This window comes from Dromiciops gliroides, chromosome 4 (assembly GCF_019393635.1).
Source record: "Dromiciops gliroides isolate mDroGli1 chromosome 4, mDroGli1.pri, whole genome shotgun sequence".
Lineage (NCBI taxonomy): Eukaryota > Metazoa > Chordata > Mammalia > Microbiotheria > Microbiotheriidae > Dromiciops > Dromiciops gliroides.
In genome coordinates, this window is record NC_057864.1 from 239,633,466 (window position 1) to 239,654,909 (window position 21,444).

The 21,444-nt window shown below is 41.3% G+C and overlaps 1 protein-coding gene across 2 annotated transcripts in view; it reads left to right on the forward strand.

Annotated features, from left to right (window-relative positions):
- LOC122754246 (tripartite motif-containing protein 10-like) overlaps window positions 1–20,476 on the forward strand; it is a 27,102-nt gene extending 6,626 nt beyond the window's left edge. The window contains exons 4-10 of one of the 2 annotated variants that reach the window (XM_044002494.1): window positions 2,472–2,954; window positions 9,947–10,042; window positions 10,565–10,795; window positions 12,820–12,842; window positions 14,360–14,475; window positions 15,611–15,643; window positions 18,611–20,476. In XM_044002494.1, coding sequence (XP_043858429.1) covers window positions 2,532–2,954; window positions 9,947–10,042; window positions 10,565–10,795; window positions 12,820–12,842; window positions 14,360–14,475; window positions 15,611–15,643; window positions 18,611–19,128 — 1,440 coding nt within the window. In that variant the 5' untranslated portion in view covers window positions 2,472–2,531 and the 3' untranslated portion in view covers window positions 19,129–20,476. Of the gene's footprint in view, window positions 1–1,327; window positions 2,955–9,946; window positions 10,043–10,564; window positions 10,796–12,819; window positions 12,843–14,359; window positions 14,476–15,610; window positions 15,644–18,610 lie in introns of those variants that run through there. The other variant, XM_044002493.1, reaches the window with a different exon arrangement.
- The last annotated feature ends 968 nt before the right edge of the window (window positions 20,477–21,444 follow it).

The following is a 21,444-nucleotide window of genomic DNA, read 5'->3' on the forward strand; positions in this document are numbered from 1 at the left end:
ATAAATGGGTTTCTTTACTATTTGTTACATGTGTTCATTGTAGAACCAATGAACCAAAGGGGCCAAGCCTTAGGTATAAAGCTTGGGGTTCCCTTTCACCCAAAAAGGACAAAGTGATCAAAAGTTAGTTCAGGGGGCAGCTAGGTGGCACAGTGGATAAAGCACCAGCCCTGGATTCAGGAAGATTTGAGTTCAAATCCGGCATCAGACATTTGACACTTACTAGCTGTGTGACCCTGGGCAAGTCACTTAACCCCAATTGCCCTGCCAAAAACAAAAACAAAAACAAAAACAAAAAATTAGTTCAAACTCGATCATATTGCTTAGATGAATAATATTGAAGGGAACAGACAAATATACTTTTAGCCCAGTATCCCCTTCCTTTGAGGAGAGCAGAGTGATGGCCTCCAGCTACAAGCTCCTGCTTCCCCTCCTTGCAGGAATGAGTTTCCCTTGGAGAAGGGTATAAGATATAACTGTCTATTCTGCCTCCCTTTCAACCACACAAGGATAGGTCTCGCTGTACTCAGGCCCCTCTCTATGTGGGGCTCATTCTTACCAAAGATAGTAAATAGCATAGTTTGGGCAGCTAGGTGGTACAGTGGATAGAGCACTGGCCCTGGAGTCAGGAGGACCTGAGTTCAAATCTTACCTCAGACACTTACTAGTTGTCACTTAACCCCAATTGCCTTAAGACATCCAGAGCTATCTCCAGTCGTCCTGATAAATGTCTTGCCACTGGACCCAGATGGTTCTGGAGGAGAGAGTGAGGTTGGTGACCTTGCACAGCCCTCCCTCACTTAAATCCAATTCAGTGCAAGTCATGACATCACCTCCCAGGTGGTGATGTCATGGTCCTCTTTGAGAAGGAAGGAAACAACAACAATAAATAGTGGAATTAGCATTTGAACTCAAGTACTTTGACTCAAAACAGCCCTCTTGCCACAGTATCACACTTTATCCTTACACTTATATTACCTGCCTTAAAGGGGGTGGTTGTGAGGAAAACACTCTGTAAACCTTAATGTGTTGTATACAGGTTGTATTCTCCCTTAAATCTGGTGGATCTAAGTGTTGCCTAAAATGGTATTTTTTTCCCCAGCAAATCCTTCTCTTTTTTTTCTTTCTCTTATATTTCCCCCCAAATAAATCTCATTTTAGGGGCATTATTTATGTCTGTATGGCACCTTGTAGCCGGGGATCTTACCCTAGGGACTGTGAATCTTTCTTTTTTTCAATTTCGATACCTGTATTAGAATATTAATGGTTCTTTTGTAATCTATGTATTTAATTTTATCGATTTAAGAACATCATTCTGAGAAAGGGTCTATTGGCTTCACCAGATTGCCAAAAAGGCCCATGATACAAAAAAAAAAAGATTAAGAATACCTGATTTATCTTATTTGAGCCTCATGCTACTATTGCAAAATAGGTAATTACAGTGATTTTCATTCCCATTTTGCATATGAAGAAGTTGAGGCTCAGCAAAGTTAAAGACATTGGCTATGGTCTCTCAGCTAATAAGTGTCCAAGTCTTCCAACTTCAAGACCAAGACCAAGGTTTCAGTAAACATCTCTCTGTCTCCTCTCTTCTCAAGAACGAGTCTTTAAATCATCTCCCTTTCCTTTCCTTTCCCCTATTCCAAACACTTTGTGCTATGTGGTCCCATTTCCCACATCATTTCCCATCCTAATTTTCTTGACCTCAGAGCATATAGGGAAACCAGAACAAAAATAATCCCTTGAAAACACCAGGGACCAGTTTCCTTATCAGAACTCCTTCACACCCCTCCCAAACAGCTGTCAACAGCATGAGGCAGTTGATATAACCAATCTCCCTGGAGACATCTGGCCCTCTTGATGCGGACTGGGATTGGGAGAGGTCAGGTTTGTCATTACCCCCGTGTGACCCAGTCCTCTCTCCTTTCCTCTTGCCCCACATACTGAAGAGGCAACACTATTTTTGCAGTGGATAATCTAATTACCTTTGCTGAGTTGAACTTGGGCTTAGCCTCTCCAGTCATCGTTGTCCAGATTGACTGACTGTCCAGACATGATCTGGTGGGGAGGACCAGATCATGGAACCCAAAGCAGAGAGCTGTTAAGATCATCTCTGGAGTCTCTACAAGTTTCTCCTCCATCACTCCCCCTTCTCAGTTGACTGGTATGGTGTGTTGGCTTGGGTAGGAGAAGGTGACAAAGAAATCTGGAGTCCTGAGGCTCCAGACAGGAGGCGGGCAGCCACGTCTGTGTATGACTGTGTGTACATTCTGGGGTAAATAAGGTTATATATGACTGTGCTGAAACTTATATGTGACTATGTGTGTAAATGTGATTGTGCATATCAGTGTCCACACATAAATGTATACTTGAATGTGTGTTTGTCTGAATGTGTTTTTGACTGTGGGCACTTCTGAATTTGTGTGTTTGTCCCCTCCTTGCCTCTCTTTGTTACTATCCCACCAAGTCAGAGAGAAAAAGGTGAGACAAAGTACTAGCCCTAAGGACACCAAGGGGTTATTGAGAGCACTATGGCCTCAGCTACTTCCCTAACCACTTTGGAAGATGAAGTCAATTGCCCCATCTGCCAAAGCATCCTGAGAGAGCCTGTTACCATTGACTGTGGCCACAACTTCTGTCGGGGTTGCCTTACTCGCTACTGTGAAATCCCTGCTCCTGATCCAGGTGAGCAACCCACCTGCCCACTCTGCAAGGATCCCTTCCATCCTGAGGGACTCCGGCCTAATTGGCAGCTGGCTAGTGTTGTGGAAAACATCGAGAGGCTAAAGTTGGCACCTCCAGGCCTGGGAGAGGGCCTCTGTGAGGAACATGAGGAAAAAATTTACTTCTTCTGTGAGGATGATGAAAAGCAGTTGTGTGTGAAGTGCCGGGAAACCCTGGAGCACAGGACTCACACTGTACGTTTCCTGGAGGATGCAGCGGATCCCTACAGGGTAAGAAAGATGGGGGAGGGGTATTAACATGTTCAAAACTCCCCAGGACCATTTTGCTGGGCTCCCAGTAAATAATCCAGGGACTAGAGATAGACAATATCCAGTGCCTGTGGATACAAGAGGATTATCTATAATGATCTAGGGCCACTTTTCCTACCTTCTCCTCCTTCCTCTCCCCTTTCCCCGAATTTGGATGCTGTGCTCCCAGGAGTGGTCATGAAGCATGGCGATCATATGTGTAATGTTTACATGAATGAGTGGGAGGTGTATATTTCAGCACGCATGTTAATGTATCTATGTATCTGAGTGTACAGCTGAGTATAGAAGTGTAAGTGTCTAAGTCTGAGGTGAAGTAAATATTTCGAGTAATACTCATAAGTACTTGAGGTTTATACAACCCTCAATAGTTACAAAACATTTTACATTCATTATTATTATTATTATATGTGGAGGCAGCATAGCATGAAGGGTCCCAAATGTCTTAGTGAAGACATTTGGAAAGCATATGGGTTCTGGTGTCATATCATGCCTGCTACTTATTGTGTGGGTTGGCAAGTAACTGGACCTCTTGGCCTTGATTCTTCATCTGTAAAATTAGAGAGTTGGACTATTAGATACTCTCGAAGGCTGCTTTCCAATTCTCAGCCTATGGTCCCGGGATCTCATTTGATTTTTCTGACTGCTGAAGATTATTATCCCTATTTTAAGGATGAAGAAATTGAGGGTCAGACAGACTGAGTGAATCTCTCAAGTTCACACAGCTAGCACAGCTGAGTCAAGATTCCAACCCAGGTCTTTTTGGGATTTTTGTTTTTTGTTTTTGCAGGGCAATAAGGGTTAAGTGACTTGCCCAGGGTCATGCAGCTAGTAAGTGTCTAAGGTCACATTTGAACTCAGGTCCTCCTGAATCCAGGGCCAGTGCTTTATCCACTGCACTACCTGCCTACCCCTCCGCCCCAACCCAGGTCTTTTGATTCTGAGTTTAGTGCTTTTTTTCATTACATCATGTGCACAGGATCATAGATCCTCTCATTTTACAGATGAAGAAATTGAGGCCCAAGTGACTTGCCAAAAGTCACACAGACTGTAAGTTAAAAACACTGGTAATTGAACCCAGGTACTCTGCCTTCAAATCCATTGCTTTTTCTTTCTACTCTACCACTGCAAATGATTTTTTTCTTGGTGTGTGTGTGTGTGCTCAGATGTGACTTCCTAATTAATGGGGGTGGGAAGGTTGTATATTTTGAGGGACTAAAAGAATCCTTTCCGGGAATGTTAAGAGAATTTCTTCTCAGGGAAGAATTGGACTAAACCCCTGGGGTCCTTTCTAATTCTAAAATTCCATCATCCTATAGCTTTGACTCTCTCTCTTTTTTTTTTGGTGAGGCAATTGGGGTCAAGTGACTTGCTCAGGGTCACACAGCTAGTAAGTGTCAAGTGTCCAAGGCCGGATTTGAACTCAGGTCCTCCTGACTCCAGGTCCTGTGCTCTATCCACTGAGCCACCTAGCTGCCCCTGCTATGACTCTCTCTCTCCTTTTTTTTTTTTTTTAGTGAGGCAATTGGGGTTAAGTGACTTTCCCAGGGTCACACAGCTAGTAAGTGTTAAGTGTCTGAGGCTGGATTTGAACTCAGATACTCCTGACTCCAGGGCCGGTGCTCTATCCACTGCGCCACCTAGCTGCCCCACTATGACTCCCCCTTTTTTTTTTTAATTAATAAAGTATTTAATTTTTTTTCCGTTACATGTAAAGATAGTTCTCAACCTTTGTTTATACAAGCCTTACAATTTCAGATTTTTCTCCCTCCCTCCCCCCTCCCCTAGACAGCAGGTAATCTGATATAGGTTATATATATATATATATATACTCACATAATAACATTAATCCTATTTCTGCATTAGTCATGTTATAAGAGAAAAAAATCAGAGCAATGATGAAAAACCTCAGAATAGAAAAAAAAACCAACAGCATCAAAAACAAAAGAAATAGTATGGTTCATTTAGCATCTATACTCCGCAGTTCTTTTTTTTTTTCCTGGATTTGGAGATCCTCTTCCATCACGAGTTCCCTGGAACTCTTCTGTGCCATTGCATTGGTGAGAAGAATATAGTCCATCACAGTAGATCAACACTCAATGTTGATGTTACTGTGTACAATGTTCTAGTTCTGCTCATCTCACTCATCATCAGCCCATGCAAGACCCTCCAGGTTTCTCTGAACTCCTCCTGCTCATCATTTCTTACAGCACAATAGTATTCCATTGTATTCATATACCACAACTTGTCCAACCATTCCCCAATTGATGGACACCCCCTCAACTTCCAATTCTTTGCCACTACGTAAAGAGCAGCTATAAATATTTTTGTACATGTGGGTCCCTTTCCCCCTTCCATGATCTCTTTGGGAAAAAGACCCAGAAGTGGTATTGCTGGGTCAAAGGGTATGCACAGCTTTATCGCCCTTTGGGCATAATTCCAAATTGCTCTCCAGAATGGTTGGATCAGTTCACAGCTCCACCAACAATGGATTAGTGTTCCAATTTTCCCACAGTTTCTCCAACATTTATTATTTTCCTTTTTTGTCATTTTAGCCAATCGGATAGGTGTCAGGTGGTACCTCAGAGTTGTTTTAATTTGCATCTCTCTAATCATTAGAGATTTAGAGCATTTTTTCATATGGGAATAGATAGCTTTGGTTTCTTCATCATAAAACTGCCTGTTCATATCCTTTGACCATTTCTCAATTGGGGAATGACTTGGGTTCTTATAAATTTGATTTAGTTCCCTATATATTTTAGAGATGAAGCTTTTATCAGAAGTACTGGCCTCAAAAATTGTTTCCCAGCTTTCTGCCTCCCTTCTAATTTTGGATGCATTGCTTCTGTTTATACAAAAATTTTTTAATTTAATGTAATCAAAATCATCCACTTTGCATTTTATCTCTTGTTTGGTCAAAAACTGTTTTCCTTTCCAAAGATCTGATAGGTAGACTATTCCTTTCTCTCCTAATTTACCTATGGTATCACCTCTTATGTCTAACTATGACTCTCTTTTAAAGACAAAAGAATTTTTCTCCAAATTATCTATTTTCAAAATATTATCAATATTTTTCCTGTTCCTGATCATGGATTTTTGAGAGTCAGCCTTCCATTTCCTGGAAAGGGATTTAGAGAGTCCAGCCTCCTCATTCTACAGAGGACGAAATTGAGGCCCAGAGAGGCAATATGATTTGCTCATGGTCACAGAGCTAGGTAGGGGGTAGAATCAAGAAAGGGACTATGTTCTCTTGACTCCCATTCTAGTACTCTTTTTACTATACTCTTTTGCTTTATTAGGGTCTATTCCCTTTGGATTTCCATAAGGGATATCAGGCAGTCCTAGAGAGACCGGGGAAATACATGGAAAGCTTGTGAGTCCTAATGAGACCAAAACAAATAAGCCAAAGGTAGAGATGTATGTTCTATCAAATAAAAAAAGGTGGAAAGAAAAAGAAAATAGATGTTTATTTTTCAGGAAAGATCAGAATAGGTATGATAAGATTACTATCAATCATAGTAAATATTACGAACATTAACAGAATGGAAGGGGAGAGGGATTTGGGTCTTTGTGTGTGTGTGTGTGTGTGTGTGTTTTAGATCTTTTCATGTCTTTAAATGTTTATACTATCAATTCCTTATCACTAAACCCTAAGATAGAAGCATGATTCATTAATGGTATAAGTTATTTGATCTTAGTTTTAAAAGGCTAAATATGAATTCAACCCTCTGCTACATATCTTTAAGTATTTAATTATGGATATTGGCAAGAAATGGTCTTTGCCCCAAAATACCTAACATTTTAAGTTTTTTGGTGGGGCAGAGGGAAGGATTAAGACCTATGATATCATTGATGTACGAAACCCTCTCTCAATAGTAGTCTGTTGCAAGTGTTCTGCAATACTCCTTGTTATTGTTGATATTGTTCTTTATCCTTCATTCTCAAAGAGGACCATGACATCAGGGTGATGTCATAACTTGCATTGAGTTGGATTTAAGTGAGGGAGGGCTGTGCAAGGTCACCAACCTCACTTTCTCCTCCTGAGCCATGTGGGTTCAGTGGCAAGATATATATCAGGACAACTGGAGATAGCTCTGGATGTTTAAGGCAACTGGGATTAAGTGTCTTGTCCAGGGTCACATAGCTAGTAGGTGTCTGAGGTGAGATTTGAACTCAGGTCCTCTTGACTCCATCTGTTCCATCTCTCACCTCTGTGTCTTTGTATAGGTTGTGCCCTATGCCTAAAATTCCCTCTTTCCTTACCTCCACCTCTTAGAATCTCTAGCTTCATTCAAGACTCATTTCATGTGCTATCTCCTATGGGAAGCTTTTCCTGGTCACTATAGTTGTTAGTGATCCCTTCTAATTTTATTCAAGTATACTTTTTTATCCTAATAAAAGGTGTGTTCTTTGAAGGTAGGGACTGTTTTTCCTTTTGTCTTTGTTTTTGTATCCCCAGTGTATCCAACAGTGCCTTGCATGTGGTAGGAATTCAACAAATTTTTGTTATATAGCATTGCATTGGACTGGAAACACTGCCTTTAAAGAGAGAACAGAAATGGGAAATGTGTTGACCATACTCTACCCAGGACCAAGCCAGAGGAAACAGGCCTAATCTTCAGTGTGATGGATTGAGGCTGGGCTTTAGGACAGACTCCCCAATAGGGTAGGATGCAAAGAACAGACAGAACCTGGGGTGTGGGACCCAAAAGGGAGGAGATGGTCATCTGATGAGGGGCAGCTAAGGGAAGATTGTGGCAAGGGTCTGAGGAAAACTGGGCAAGTGATTTGGGGGTCTGAGGGAGTGAGATTTGAGAAAAGAAGCCCAGTATCTGAATGTCCTCTATAAAATTTTTGGAAATTTCATATTTTGAATCCAGTGGAATGTGAATCTTGGCCTTTAAGGCTGGGAACTATTTAATTTTTGTCTTTGTTTCCCCAGATGCTTAATGCTTATTGAGTTGGATGGGAATAGATGACTGAGAATATTGATGGAATCTCCTTTTCTGGAAATATTTAAATAAATGATCAATCAGTCAATAAGCATTTATTAAGTACCTATTATGTGCTAGGGGCACCTAGGTGACTCAGTAGATAGAGTGCTAGGCCTGAAATCAGGGAGACCTGAGTTCAAATCCAGCATTAGACACTTATTATCTGTGTGACCCTGGACAAATCACTTAACCTCTGTTTGCCTTAATCCACTGAAGAAGGAAATGGCAAATCATTCCAGTATCTTTGCCAAGAAAACCCCATGGACAGTATTGGTGTCATGAAAAGTTGGACATGACTAAATGACTGTGGTAGGCCCTGGGAATACAAACGCAAAAACAAAAAAAGTATTTGTCCTCAATTAACTTACAATCTAGGTGAGATATCATATATATATATATATATATATATATATATATATATATATATATATATATATATATATATATATATATATATATAATGTATATATGTGTATGTATATATAAAACTATATATGACTGTATATCATTCATATGTAACTATATAAAGTTTTATATATAATACACACACACATATATAGTTATAGTTATATACAAAAAGATACAAAATCATTTTGAGGAGAGGGCACTAGCCACTGGGAACATCAGGAATGCATCATGTGGAATTGGTGCTTAATTGGAGCCTTGAAGGACACTAGGTATTTTATGATATTGAGGCAAAGAGAAGAGCATCCTTGGCATGGAGAATAGCCAGTGCTGAGGCATGGAGGAGAGCTATGTGAGAGAAACAGCAAAAACACCAGTTTGACTGGTGGAAAAAGTAGTTTAGAACTATGCTGTCAAGGGCTTTAGATGTCAGTCAGAGAAATTTCTATTTGATGCCCGAGGTAGTCTATTAAATTGGAATCTATTAAATATGGGAGTAACATATCTAACATAGTTTAACATAGTAACATAGTTTAGGAATGTCACTTGGGCAACTGTGTGGAGGTTGGATTGGGGAGGAGACTGAAAGCAGGACTTCTAATTAGGCATCTATTATAATATTCTATAATTTGATATAATACAATATAACATAACATAACATAACAAATATAATATTCAGTTAAGAGCCTGAAGTAGGGTGGTGACTGTGTGTATGTGTGGAAAGAAAGGGACAAACATGAGAGTTGTGGAGATTGAAATGACAAGATTTGGCAACTGATTGTACATGTGGGTTAGTGTTAATGAGGAATCAGGGATGACACTGAGAATGTGAACTTGTGCCAGGATGGTGGTGCCCTTGACAGAAATAGGGAAGTTCAGAAGACAAGTGAGTTTAGGGAAAATATAATGAGTTCTGTTTTGGGTGTATTGAGTTTGTGGCACTTATGGGACATTCTGTTTATAATATCCTATAAGAAGTTAGTGATGTGGGACTGTAGCTCAGAGGAGAGACTAGGACTAGAAATATAGATTGGGGATTTATCGTCATAGAGATGACAATTAAACTCATATGAGCTGGTGAGATCACCAAGGGTAAGAGTGTAGAGAAGGGAGGGTCCAGAACATAGTCTTGGGGAACACCCCCAGTTATAGGTCATGTTGTGTCCATCAAAGGAGCTTAAGAACATAGAATTAGCTAGATAACACTTTAAGGTTTGCAAAGCACTTTCCATATGTTGTCTCATTTGATTCTCACAACAACCTTGGGAGTGTAGGTGCTATTATTATCTCCACTTTATAGATGAGGAAACTGGGGCAGAGAGTGATTAAGTGACTTGTGTCCAGGGTCACATAGTTGGCAACTGTCTGAGGCAGGACTGGAACTCAGCCACTGAATCACCTAGCTGCCCCCAGTAAGAGAAGAGAGAGAGAGAGAGAGAGTAGAGTATAATTGGCGGGGCCTGCCTAAAGGCAAGTGACTTGAACAGATAACTCCCTTGACCCTCAAAGGATCCCTCTGATTTTCCATACTAAGGACTCCTTCTCCCTTCTTCTCAGGAACAAATCCATAGGTGTCTAGAATCTCTGAAGAATGAGAGAGAAGACATCCAAGGAATCCAGTTCCGGGAAGATCAAAGGATCCAGGTCTTATTGGTAAATCATTCATGTACCATCCTCTCCTTCCCTCTGGTGATCTACTAGAGATTCTTTCTCAATCTGGACAGGGCCTAGGAGGTCATTTTATGTCTTTTTTCTACCTCTAGACGATACTGCAGTAGGTGAGGGAGAAAGGAAATGGGTTCTCTGGGACTTTTGAGTGTGTCTGGTGCAGGGAAATATCAGTATCATTAAGTTGAGGGAGATGGGATGATAGAGATTTAGTTTTTTAATTTTTTTTTTCTTTTTTGGCGAGGCAATTGGGGTTAAGTGACTTGCCCAGGGTCACACAGCTAGTAAGTGTTAAGTGTCTGAGGCCGGATTTGAACTCAGGTCCTCCTGACTCCACAGCCGGTGCTCTATCCACTGTACCACCTAGCTGCCCCGATGATACAGATTTAGGAAATGGGAGTGAAGGAGAGAAATGGGGAAAAGGAGGAGCAAGACAAGGAGGAGGAGGAGGAGGAGGAAGGGGCCATTTCTTGAGCATCTCTCTGTTCTCTTTCCCTGCTCTCCCAGACTCAGGTGGCCACCAAGAAAGAGAAGGTCATCTTGGAATTTGAGCATATGTGCCGGTTTTTGGAGAGGCAGCAGTGTTTACTTTTGACCCAGCTGGAAGAGTTGGGTGGAGACATTTTGAAGCAGAAGAATGAGTTTGAATCCCTTGTTCAGAGTGAGATCTGCCGTTTTAATGCTTTGATATCAGAATTGGAGGAAAAACTAGAGCGCCCAGCAAGAGAACTGCTGAAGGTGAGCAATGTGGATACAGACCCACTTTTTTTTTCTGTGTAAGCCCTATGGACAGGCACTGGGGTACACTGCAAAGGGCATTGTGTCTGGCATTTCAAGACCACAACATTTACTTTGTGACCAAGGGCAAGTCACTTAATCTAGAGCTTCAGTTTCCTCTTGTGTAAGATAGGTACAATATACTATTTGTTGAGGTGAATGGGAACAGATGATTGAGAGAGCCTATGGAATCCCCTTTTCTAGAAATCTCTAAGTAATAAATTAACCAATAAACAAGCATTTATTATACACCTATCTCACAATCAATATGCATTTATTAAGTGCCAGGCACTGGGCTAAGTGCTTTGTAAAGAACTATACAAATATGAGTTATTACCTCTTCTTCCCTGTTCTGCCTGTGCTTCCTCTCTTCCTTCTCTATTTTGTAGGACAGAGCTAGGACCAATGAGTTCAGGGTGGCGAATTTCAGCTGGGTATCATAAAGAACTGAGTAACAATTTGTTGTTCAGTAGTGTCCAACTCTTCACAGCCCCATTTAGATTTTTTTTTTTTGGTGGGGCAACGGGGGTTAAGTGACTTGCCCAGGGTCACACAGCTAGTAAGTGTCAAGTGTCTGAGGCCGGATTTGAACTCAGGTACTCCTGAATCCAGGGCTGGTGCTTTATCCACTGCGCCACCTAGCTGCCCCCTAGATTTTTCTTGACAAAGATACTGGAATGATTTGCCATTTCCTTCTCCAGCTCATTTTACAGATGAGGAAACTGGAGCAAACATGGTTAAATGACTTGCCCAGGGTCACACAGTTAGGAAGTGTCTAAGGCCAGATTTGAATTCAGGAAGATGTCTTCCTGACTCCAGGCCTAGTATTCTCCACTGCACCACCTAGCTGTCTGGTAACAATTAGAGGAAAATAACAAAATGGTCTACCTTGTGAAGTATTCATTCACTTTGTAGATATTCATGATTTCAGAGCTCAAAAAGACCTTTCTCCCTCTTTCTGCAGTGAAGATGTTTTGGATTTATGAGTAGGCAGCAGGAACAGGAGCAGGAACAGGAGCAGGAGCAGGAGCAGGAGCAATGGAGGTCAATTCATGTCTCCCCAAGGGCTAGAAAAACCTGGCAAAAATAACAGGTGTAAGCTATGGAAGAAGGAAGTGAAAGGGAGAGAGTTAGTTGTATGCAGTAGCCAACTGTTAAATTTTCAGTGTGAGCATTTTACAACCTCAAAAATTAACAAATACTACAAATTAGGGCATAATTTTAGATAGCTGAGTGGCACGATGGATAAGGGGCTGGTCCTGGAGTTGGGAGGACTTGAGTTCAAATCTAGCCTCAGAGACTTCCTAGTGCATTGCATATACATTTTTTCTTCTTTTGGAGAACTGGTTGTTAAACATTTATATCCAAAGAGAAATTAGGGACAGAAACCCCAATTCCTGTTTTCCCACCCTAGCCCTGCCCCTGGCACCTGCCCTAGTGAGAAAGAAACATAAGAAAGACCAGAAAGAATCACAAATAGGACAGCTTTGAAAGTTACATATTTAAGTTTTTATATTAAAAAGAAAAACAAGCTCAATATGATGGAGATTCACATTTGATATATGATGTTTCACATTGCATATGGAAATGTTATTTTCATTTGTTAAATTCAGAATAAAAAGAAAAAAATGGGAAAAATCATTAGAGGGAGACAGATTTCTGCCCAACATAAGGAAAAACAACTTCCTAATAAGTAGTTGTCCTAAAGTAGAATGGACTGTCTCATAATGTAGTGAGCACCTGGCCTCTTGGAAATGGCCAATCAGAGGCTGGATAACCACTAAGCACTCGCCTGAAATGTTGTGGCTGAGATTCATGCTTCAGATAAACCCTGAATTAGATGTGACTTTTGGAGTCTCTTCCAATGATGAATCATTGTGTCCCAGGGCAGTCGCCCATGACTGTGGTGCTCAAGAGTTTCTAGTGACCTTCAGGAAAGTTGGGAAACCTGGGAACTGAATGCTCAGTATTTCTCTTTCTTTTAGGATATCAGGAGCACTCTGATCAGGTAAGTGATTCTTTATTGCTCTATCCTTCTTCCTCTCACACAAATACATATACATATATATTACAGAATGTATTATGTATATACATATATATTATACATATGCATTACACATATGTACACAAACACACACTCACCTTTAATTTAATAATTTATCACCATCATCTGATTCAGACCTGTGATTTCATTGGTGGAGGGAATTCCCAATGAGGAAACTGTTTACCAGTGGAACTGTTCTATAACTTAGAGTTCTGTAACTTAAGAGTATGTGGAGGCACTGGGTGGTGAAGTGCGCTTTCCCAACAGTCAGTACATCTAACCAAAAAACCCCCCAATAAACCTTTGGGTAAATGCCTACTGTGTGCTGAGCATTGGCAAGGTTCTTGCCCTCAAGCCACTCATAATCTAACAGATGTGATAAAGTACCTACACAATAACTAACATATGAAATAAAATATGAGAACAACATGAGAGGGGTGGGGCAGGTAGGTGGCACAGTAGATAGAGTGTTAAACCTGACCCTTTGAGTTCAAATCTGGCCTCAGACTTTTCCTAGCTGTGTGACCCTGGACAAGTCATTTAATCTTGTTTATCTCAGTTTTTTAATCCATTAAATGAGCTGGAGAAAGAAACATCAAACCAGTCCAGTATCTTTGCTAAGAAAACCCCAAATGGGGCTACAAAGAATCAGACACAACTGAAAATGACTGAACAACAACAATGAGGGGGTTACAAGGAAAGGGCTATGTGATGTCCAAGAGGGAATATACATGCCCTAGAGAAGTAAGATCACACCTGTATAAATATAAACGACATATACAAATATCCACACAGTCACAAAGAGAGAAAATTGAGTGTGGAGGAAAGAATCCTGGAGGTTTGAGTTCTAGCCCTGATCCTCATTAGCTGTGTCACCTTAGGTAAGTCACTTCCCTTCCTCTGAGGCTCAGTTGTCTCATATGGAAAATGAGAATAATAATACTTGCACAGTGTTGTTGTGGGGAAAGTATGCTCTAATTCTTAAAGTGCTATTTAAAATAGAGTTATAGAAATCTGGCCTTGAAGCCAGGAAGACCTGGGTTCAATTTCTGCCTCTAACATATACTGTCTGTACCTCCCTGGGCACTTAACTTCTGTCTAGACAACTTTCTAAGACTTTCAGTTGCAAAAATGGTGTTAACCTGCCTTGGTAGAGAGACTTTATTCACTTGGGAGTAAAATCATATACCAGTGAAATCATAAGTCTGATTCCTGTATTTATTGCATATATATGTATACACACCCACATATATCCTCAACTTAAAAAAAGTCTCAAAGGGAACATTAGGTTGGGCTCAATTGTGGAAAGCCTTCTAGAGGAAGTGCCCCTGGACTGGGACTTGGGACTCCAGAGCTAAAAGAAACTAGTATCAGCTCAGAGTGCCCAAAGAATCTCCAAGTAGGATAATCTCTAGGATCCCATCATCGTGTGTGTGTGTGTGTGTGTGTGTGTGTGTGTGTGTGTGTGTGTGTGTTTCTAGATGTGAAACCAGGAAGTGCAGGAAACCAGAGGCTGTGTCACCTGAGCTGGGTGAGAGAATCCGGGACTTCCCTCAACAGGCCCTTCAACTGCAGAGGGAAATGAAGATATTTCTGGGTAAGATGATTCCCATATGTCCAGGTCCTGGGGAGTTTGAAAGGTTGTCCCAAATCCTAAGTGATGTAAAGTTCTTATTTTGATAGACAATACCTGGATTCGCTTCCTGCTGCTCTCCTGTTGATTTGCTACGTGATTTTTGGCAAATTGCTTTTCCAGTTTGTATCTGAGTTTCCCCCAAGGAGGATAATATCTGCTCCCTTTCACAGGGATGATGTGAAAGGAATGTAAAATGATAGTTGACATTTATGAGGGGGGGGAAGTATTTAAAGTCCTAGAAAAAATGGATTCATATCATTATCAGTAGCAAAATAACAATGAAAATGATTAACAAAAGTAATCTTCAATAGGAAAAATCAATAGCATTTATAACAACTATTGAAAATTCATAACCAAAAATCAAGAATGCTAGGCCTAGAACAGACCTTAGACACCATCTAGTCCAACTGCCTCATTTTACAGATGGGGTAACTCAAGGCCAAAGAAGGGAAATGATTTTCCCAAGGTTGCACAGCCAATAAATAACAGAGCCAAGACCTGGATGTAAGTTTCTTTACTTCTAGTACAGGACTGTCTTTATTATACCATACTGCCTTCAGTAATGTTAACCTATCTCTTCTGTATTTCCTCCTATCTGCCCCAAGTTTCTGACATTGACCCATGGGTCTTATAAACTTCAAATGAGATTATGAATGTAAAACACTCTGCAAACCTTAAAGCACTATATAAATGCCAAACACTATTACTATCAACCTATAGCGTGTGTGTGCTGGTAAATATATAACAGCCAGGTTGGGGGTGGCACAAATGTATGCATTTGCACTTTTAAGTTTAATCTGCATTATTAACATTTTTGCCATCACTTTCTTAAGTCTAGACAATCAACAAAATAAATCAAGTCCTATTTGTGTCAATCATTGATTTCTGGGGTGCACATGCTCACACTGAAAATTTAACAGTTGGCACTTGCAAATCAGTTAGAGTTTGTTCCAGCACACCCCCGAATGGGTCTCTATGAGCCTCTTTCCCCCACTCTCTGCTTCTCAGCATCTATCAAGAATGAGGTTGAAATAGACTCTAAGTTCTCACCTAAATATGACATAAATCCCATCTGCTTTTTTTCCCCTTGTCACAGAAAAACTGCTCTTTGAACTGGATTATGAACCAGGTGAGTTTCTTGGGGCCAAGAAAAATGTGGACATGTGTGTTAGGGGTATTCCGGTTTTCCCAAACAAGGAGAGAGACTTGTGCAAAAGCTCTGTATGGATCATATCCAAAAGGAGAAAAAAATAGCACTTGCCCTTCCATACCTTCATGGGTAGACTATATATTTGAAATAGTCTTATATATATATATATATATATGCCCATATAGACATCTACATACATACATGACACAATGCACACACATATACAGCATGCTTGCATACACACAACACATATATACATACATGCATGCATACACATACAACACACATCTCTCTCTTTCTCCCCTCCCCCTCTCCCCTCCCTCCCTCCCTCTCTCTATTCCTCTATTCCTCTTTCAGCTGGGTCTGTTGGAAAGAGGAAGGTCAGCGCAGATGAGGAGGAGGAAAAGGGATGGGGGGGGGGGCGGGGAAGCAGTGTAAAAGATCAGCCTGCAGATTAGAGAAGCATTTTTAGCGAGCCAATAGGAGACCAGGCTGCGGGGACGATGGGCTCCGTGACAGCACAAGGTGAAAACATGATTGCTGAAAGAGCAGTAAATAGGCTTAGGGCTGCACGCTGCGCCCCGGTTGCCTAGGGAGAGCGGTCCCCTGGGGGACTGGGGGAGGAGTGTGCGGCTGCGTGGGAGGACATTTTCTCTCTCTCTCTCTCTCTCTCTCTCTCTCTCTCTCTCTCTCTCTCTCTCTCTCTCTCCTCTCTTTGTCCCTCTCCCTCTCCATCTATCCATCTATCCATCCATCTATCTATCTATCTATGTCTATATCATCTCTCTATCTCTATATAACTAGCTGTGTGACACTGGGCAAGTTACTTAACCTCTATTTGTCTCAGTTTCCTCTTCTATAAAATGGGGGTAATAATAGCACCTATCTCCCATGGTTATTGTGATGATCAAATGATATAATAATTGTAAAGTGCTTAGTACAGTGCCTGGCACATAATAAGCCCTATATAAATGTTAGCTATTATTATTATTATGTTTTCTTCTTTTTTATTTTTTTTGACTAGGTTTGCTTCTTTACTAAATTTCCAAGTACTGTTTGTTGAAGGGCAACTAGGTGGCACAGTGGATAAGAGTGATAGCCGTGGAGTCAGGAGGACCTGAGTTCAAATTCAGCCTTAGGTGCTAGCTGTGTGACCTTGGGCAAGTCACTTAATCACTCCCTGTCTCAGTTTCCTTATCTGTAAAAATGAGCTGGAGAAGGAAATGTCAAACTATTCCAGTATCTTTGCCAAGAAAATTACAAATGGGATAACAGAGGATCTGCTGTGACTGAAACAACTGAACAGCAACACTGTTGAACCGAATGGTGAATCCAAGTGGAATGGGTATATCTTAGGGAAGGCTTCTTGTAGGAGAGCTTTAAGTCAAATTTGGAAGATGGAACTGGCCTTAATTGCGAAGGCAAGAGGGGAGGGGGCATCATAGATGTAAGAAAAGACATACTGGGGCTCAGAGCATATCCTCATCAGTCCACTAGGAGTAGAATCTATGTAAATGAATCATGGAATTGCAGGACTTGAAATGGAAATGTGCTAGTAAGTGTTTAACAGCTGGCTATCTGGAGAAAAAAAAATTATACACACACACACACACGCATATATAAATATATGTATGTATTCATGGCATACTTTATCACTTTCTTAAGTCTACAAAATCAATAGGACAATAAATTAAGCCATGATCTGTAGTGTTTGCCACCTCCAAATTGTAAATTTTTGTTGTTGAATCATTTCAGTTATTTCTGACAATTCATGACCCCATTTGGGGTTTTCTTGGGAAAGATACTATTTCCTTCTCCCACTCATTTTACAGGCAAACAGGGTTAAGTGACTTGCCAAGGTTCACACAGTTAGTAAGTGTATAAGGCTGGATTTGGACTTACAGAGAAGAGTTTTCCTGACTCCAGGCCTAGCACTCTATCCATCCACTGTACCACCTTGCTGCCTGATAATGCTCATACTGAAAATTCTGACAGTAGACTCTCCAGAGCTGAATAAGCCGACTCCATCTCACCTCTGGTTTGAAAGGACTTTGTTGACTATCTGGTCTAATACCCTTAATTCACAGAAAGAACTAAAGACTAATCATCAATAGTTGATAAACATTTATTAAGTCCCTACTCTGTACCAAACATTGTGCTAAGTGCTGGGTATACACAAATGAAAAAGACTGACTTTGCCCATAAAGAGTTTACAATCTAATGAGGGAAGATACACAAAAGAAAGCTGAAACAAGTCCAAAATGAGTGCAGTGGCATGGGAAATGAGGAGATGGTAGTCCTGTTCCCAGATGGAAAAGTGCTAGATTTAGATTCGAAAGACCTGGGTTTGGATGCCAGCTCTGCTACTTACTATATGTGTGTCTTGGGCAAATCACTTTGCCACTCTGGGATTCATTTTCTTTTTCTTTTTCTTTTTTTTTTTAGTGAGGCAATTGGGGTTAAGTGACTTGCCCAGGGTCACACAGCTAGTAATTGTTAAGTGTCTGAGGCCGGATTTGAACCCAGGTACTCCTGACTCCAGGGCCGGTGCTCTATCCACTGCGCCACCTAGCTGCCCCTGGGATTCATTTTCTTTTGGAAAATAAGAGGGTTGGACTAAGTCCTGTGATGCCTACTGTCATGGGTAAAGTAGCCTGTGCAATGTCACAGGACAAGTGAGTGTGAAAGTTAAGACTAGACTTCAGGTCCATTGATTTCCAGATGAAGTTTTCTTTCCAAGAAGGGCAGACTGCTTGAATAAAGGGAGGGGCCATCTTGGTCCCACAGGGTGTATTGCAAGTTGGTAGTATATTTAGGGTGCTATAAGGGGGAAGGGATTTCTGCCTAGGCTATGGCAAGAAATTGATGCCAAATGCATTTTTTATACTTTCCCCCATATAGTTGTTACATTGATGTTAATCATATGAATTCTTTTCTTCCTCCCAGCCCATATCTTCTTAGACCCCCAGACATCCCACCCCAAGCTTCTCCTATCAGAAGATCACCAGCGAGCCCAGTTCTCCTATAAATGGCAGACCTCACCAGACAGTCCACAACGTTTTGACCGAGCCATCTGCGTCCTAGCCCAGGCTGGCTTTGTGGGAGGGAGACACACATGGGTGGTAGCTGTGGACCTGGCCCATGGGGGCAGCTGCACCATGGGTGTGGTGAACCAAGATGTCCGACGGAAAGGGGAACTCAGGCTTAGGCCAGAGGAAGGGATATGGGCAGTGCGACTGGCCTGGGGCTTTGTTTCAGCCTTGGGCTCCTTCCCTACCAGGCTGTCCCTGGAAGAGAATCCCAAGCAAATCCGCATTTCCCTTGATTATGAAGTGGGCTGGGTGACATTTAGCAATGCTACCACTCAAGAGCCCATCTATACCTTCACTGCCTCTTTCACTGGGAGGATCTTTCCCTTCTTTGGACTCTGGGGCAGAGGATCCAGTTTCTCCTTGAGCCCTTGAAAGGGAAGAGACCTTCTTCTGGGTGAGGTAGGTCAAGAGTGTGTCACATATAAGCTCGATCCTAGTCACCTGTGAAACTAGGGGAGATTGTGTCCAAGGTCACACACCAGTGAAAAGCAAAAGAGGAATTTGAACCCCTTTTCTCTATCTTCCAAATCTACTAGTAACTCCTAGAGATTTTCCACTGTCCCTCTCCTCCCCAGAGAGGTTTAGGTCATGGCTATTCTCCCTTCTAAAGCACCCTAGAGAATCTCAAATGATTCCCCCAAGCCTACCCATGCATGGGGAAAGGGAAGTCAGGAGTTCAGTGGTGCTGTCTTATGTTCCAGACCCCACTATCTGCCATTCTGGATAGCAGCTCATCCTGGGAAGAACATAGAGAAAAGAGCCTTGCCCAAGACTAATGAGCTGAGAATCATGAAACCAAATGCTCTTGTCTCACCCATCCTTTTGCTTCTGCCAGGATCACATAACCATCTAATGCCAATGAAGGGAAATAGTGAGAAGAGGGGAATGAACAAAAGATGACCAAGTGGTAGGATAAGGATAGTGAAGCCATTTGTGGGCTTCTGAATACAGCCAAGATTTGTGTTTCATGACCTATGGTCTCTAGCCCAATGAATTGCAAATGAATACAATATGTTCTTCTAACACTGGACATTAAAGGTTATCCAAGGGGAAAGGAGGAAGGGAGATGGAAAAATTCAGACTAGAAGATCAGCAGTGTGAATGGGATTGGGTTGAAGTGGTGAATGAGGTCTTTGAGAGATGGGTTTCCTTGTGGGATTCTGGAAAGGGGGCTACAGCTTACATGTGTGATGTGTGTAGAGCAATTATGACTCCCAGAAATCTGCTTCACTGTTGCTGGGACTTAGTATATGGGCTAACATTTTACTGCATGGGTTTATAGGAAATAGAATGATACATTAGCTTTGTTTGACCTATTGTCAAATCTTAAATCCTGCAAACAATAAAACATCATCTTGATTGCAAGAGGGGCTTGAGTTCTGTAACATAAAGAACTTCCCATTTAGAAGGGATGTGGGATACTGGAGAAGGGGAATAAGGGAGTTAAATGGTATCTTTTCTTTAACCATATCCATCTACAATGATTTCTCTGGGCTCTTAGAGATGGATTTAGATGAAATGACCCACCAATAATAGAATCCACCTTTACTGATAGCAAAGATAGATTCTGATTAATGTTGCCTCTCTGGAGTCCACAGGTAACCAGTCTCCTCAGTTCCTTCTTTCTGTTTATGATTAGTTCATAATTATCCAGAGTCATGGTTTATTTGTAGTAAGTCTTATTGACGTTGTTATTTATTTAACTGCCTTCTTTATTAAAGCAATAAAATACTTTCACAAACCTTTATGAGTTGCTGTCTCTACAAGACACTATGCTAATCCCTCAGGGAGATGCCAAATTTAGTCAGGGCTTAGTCCCTACCCTCGTGGGACTTTCAGTCTAGTAAGGGAAATCATCTGTACACAAAGAACTAGAATACAAATGAGAATGTTAACTTAAGCACATTGGAGAGGTGCAGAGTGCTTTGTGAAGTTTTGGCAGGATTGGGGAGGAAAGCTTTGTTACTGATTGTGGAAATCAAGAAAAGCTTCATGAAAGAGAGAGAAATCTGAGCTGCAATCAGGAGAATGTCAATAGCTGGAGTTGGTCCAGAGGCAATTCCAATATTAATTAATGTTAGAAAAGTCACACAGATGTCACATGGATCATGTCTGGGAACTGATGCATAGTGTAGTTTTGCTAGAGCATAACATCCATGAGGGGGAATAATGATAGAAAAACCTAGGAAGAGAGGTTGGAATCAATCATTCATTCAAATAAAAAGCATTTATTAAGCACCTACTATGTACCAGGCACTGTACTAATCACTGGGGATGAAAAGAAGACTAAAAACATCCCCTGCCTTCAAGGAGTTCACAGTCTAGCGGGAGGAGACAATGAAACTAAGTACACATGAGATATACAAAATAGGTTGTGGAAGGCCTTGAACATGAAGCCGAGAAATCTGGACTGTGTTCAGTAGGTAAGGGGAAAGCACTGAAGTCTTTTGAGTGGAGGAGTGACAATCAAAATCGTGCAGAAGGAAAATTAATTTAGGAGCAGAGCAGCATAATAACAGCTAGCGTTTACACGGCTTTTTTGATTTGCAAACTACTTTACAAATATTCTCATCATATTCTCCCAACATCCCTGGAAGGTAGAAGCTATTATTATCACCGTTATGCAGATGAAGAAACTGAACTGACTTGCCCAGTAAACGTCCGAGGTCAGATTCAAACTGAGGTGTC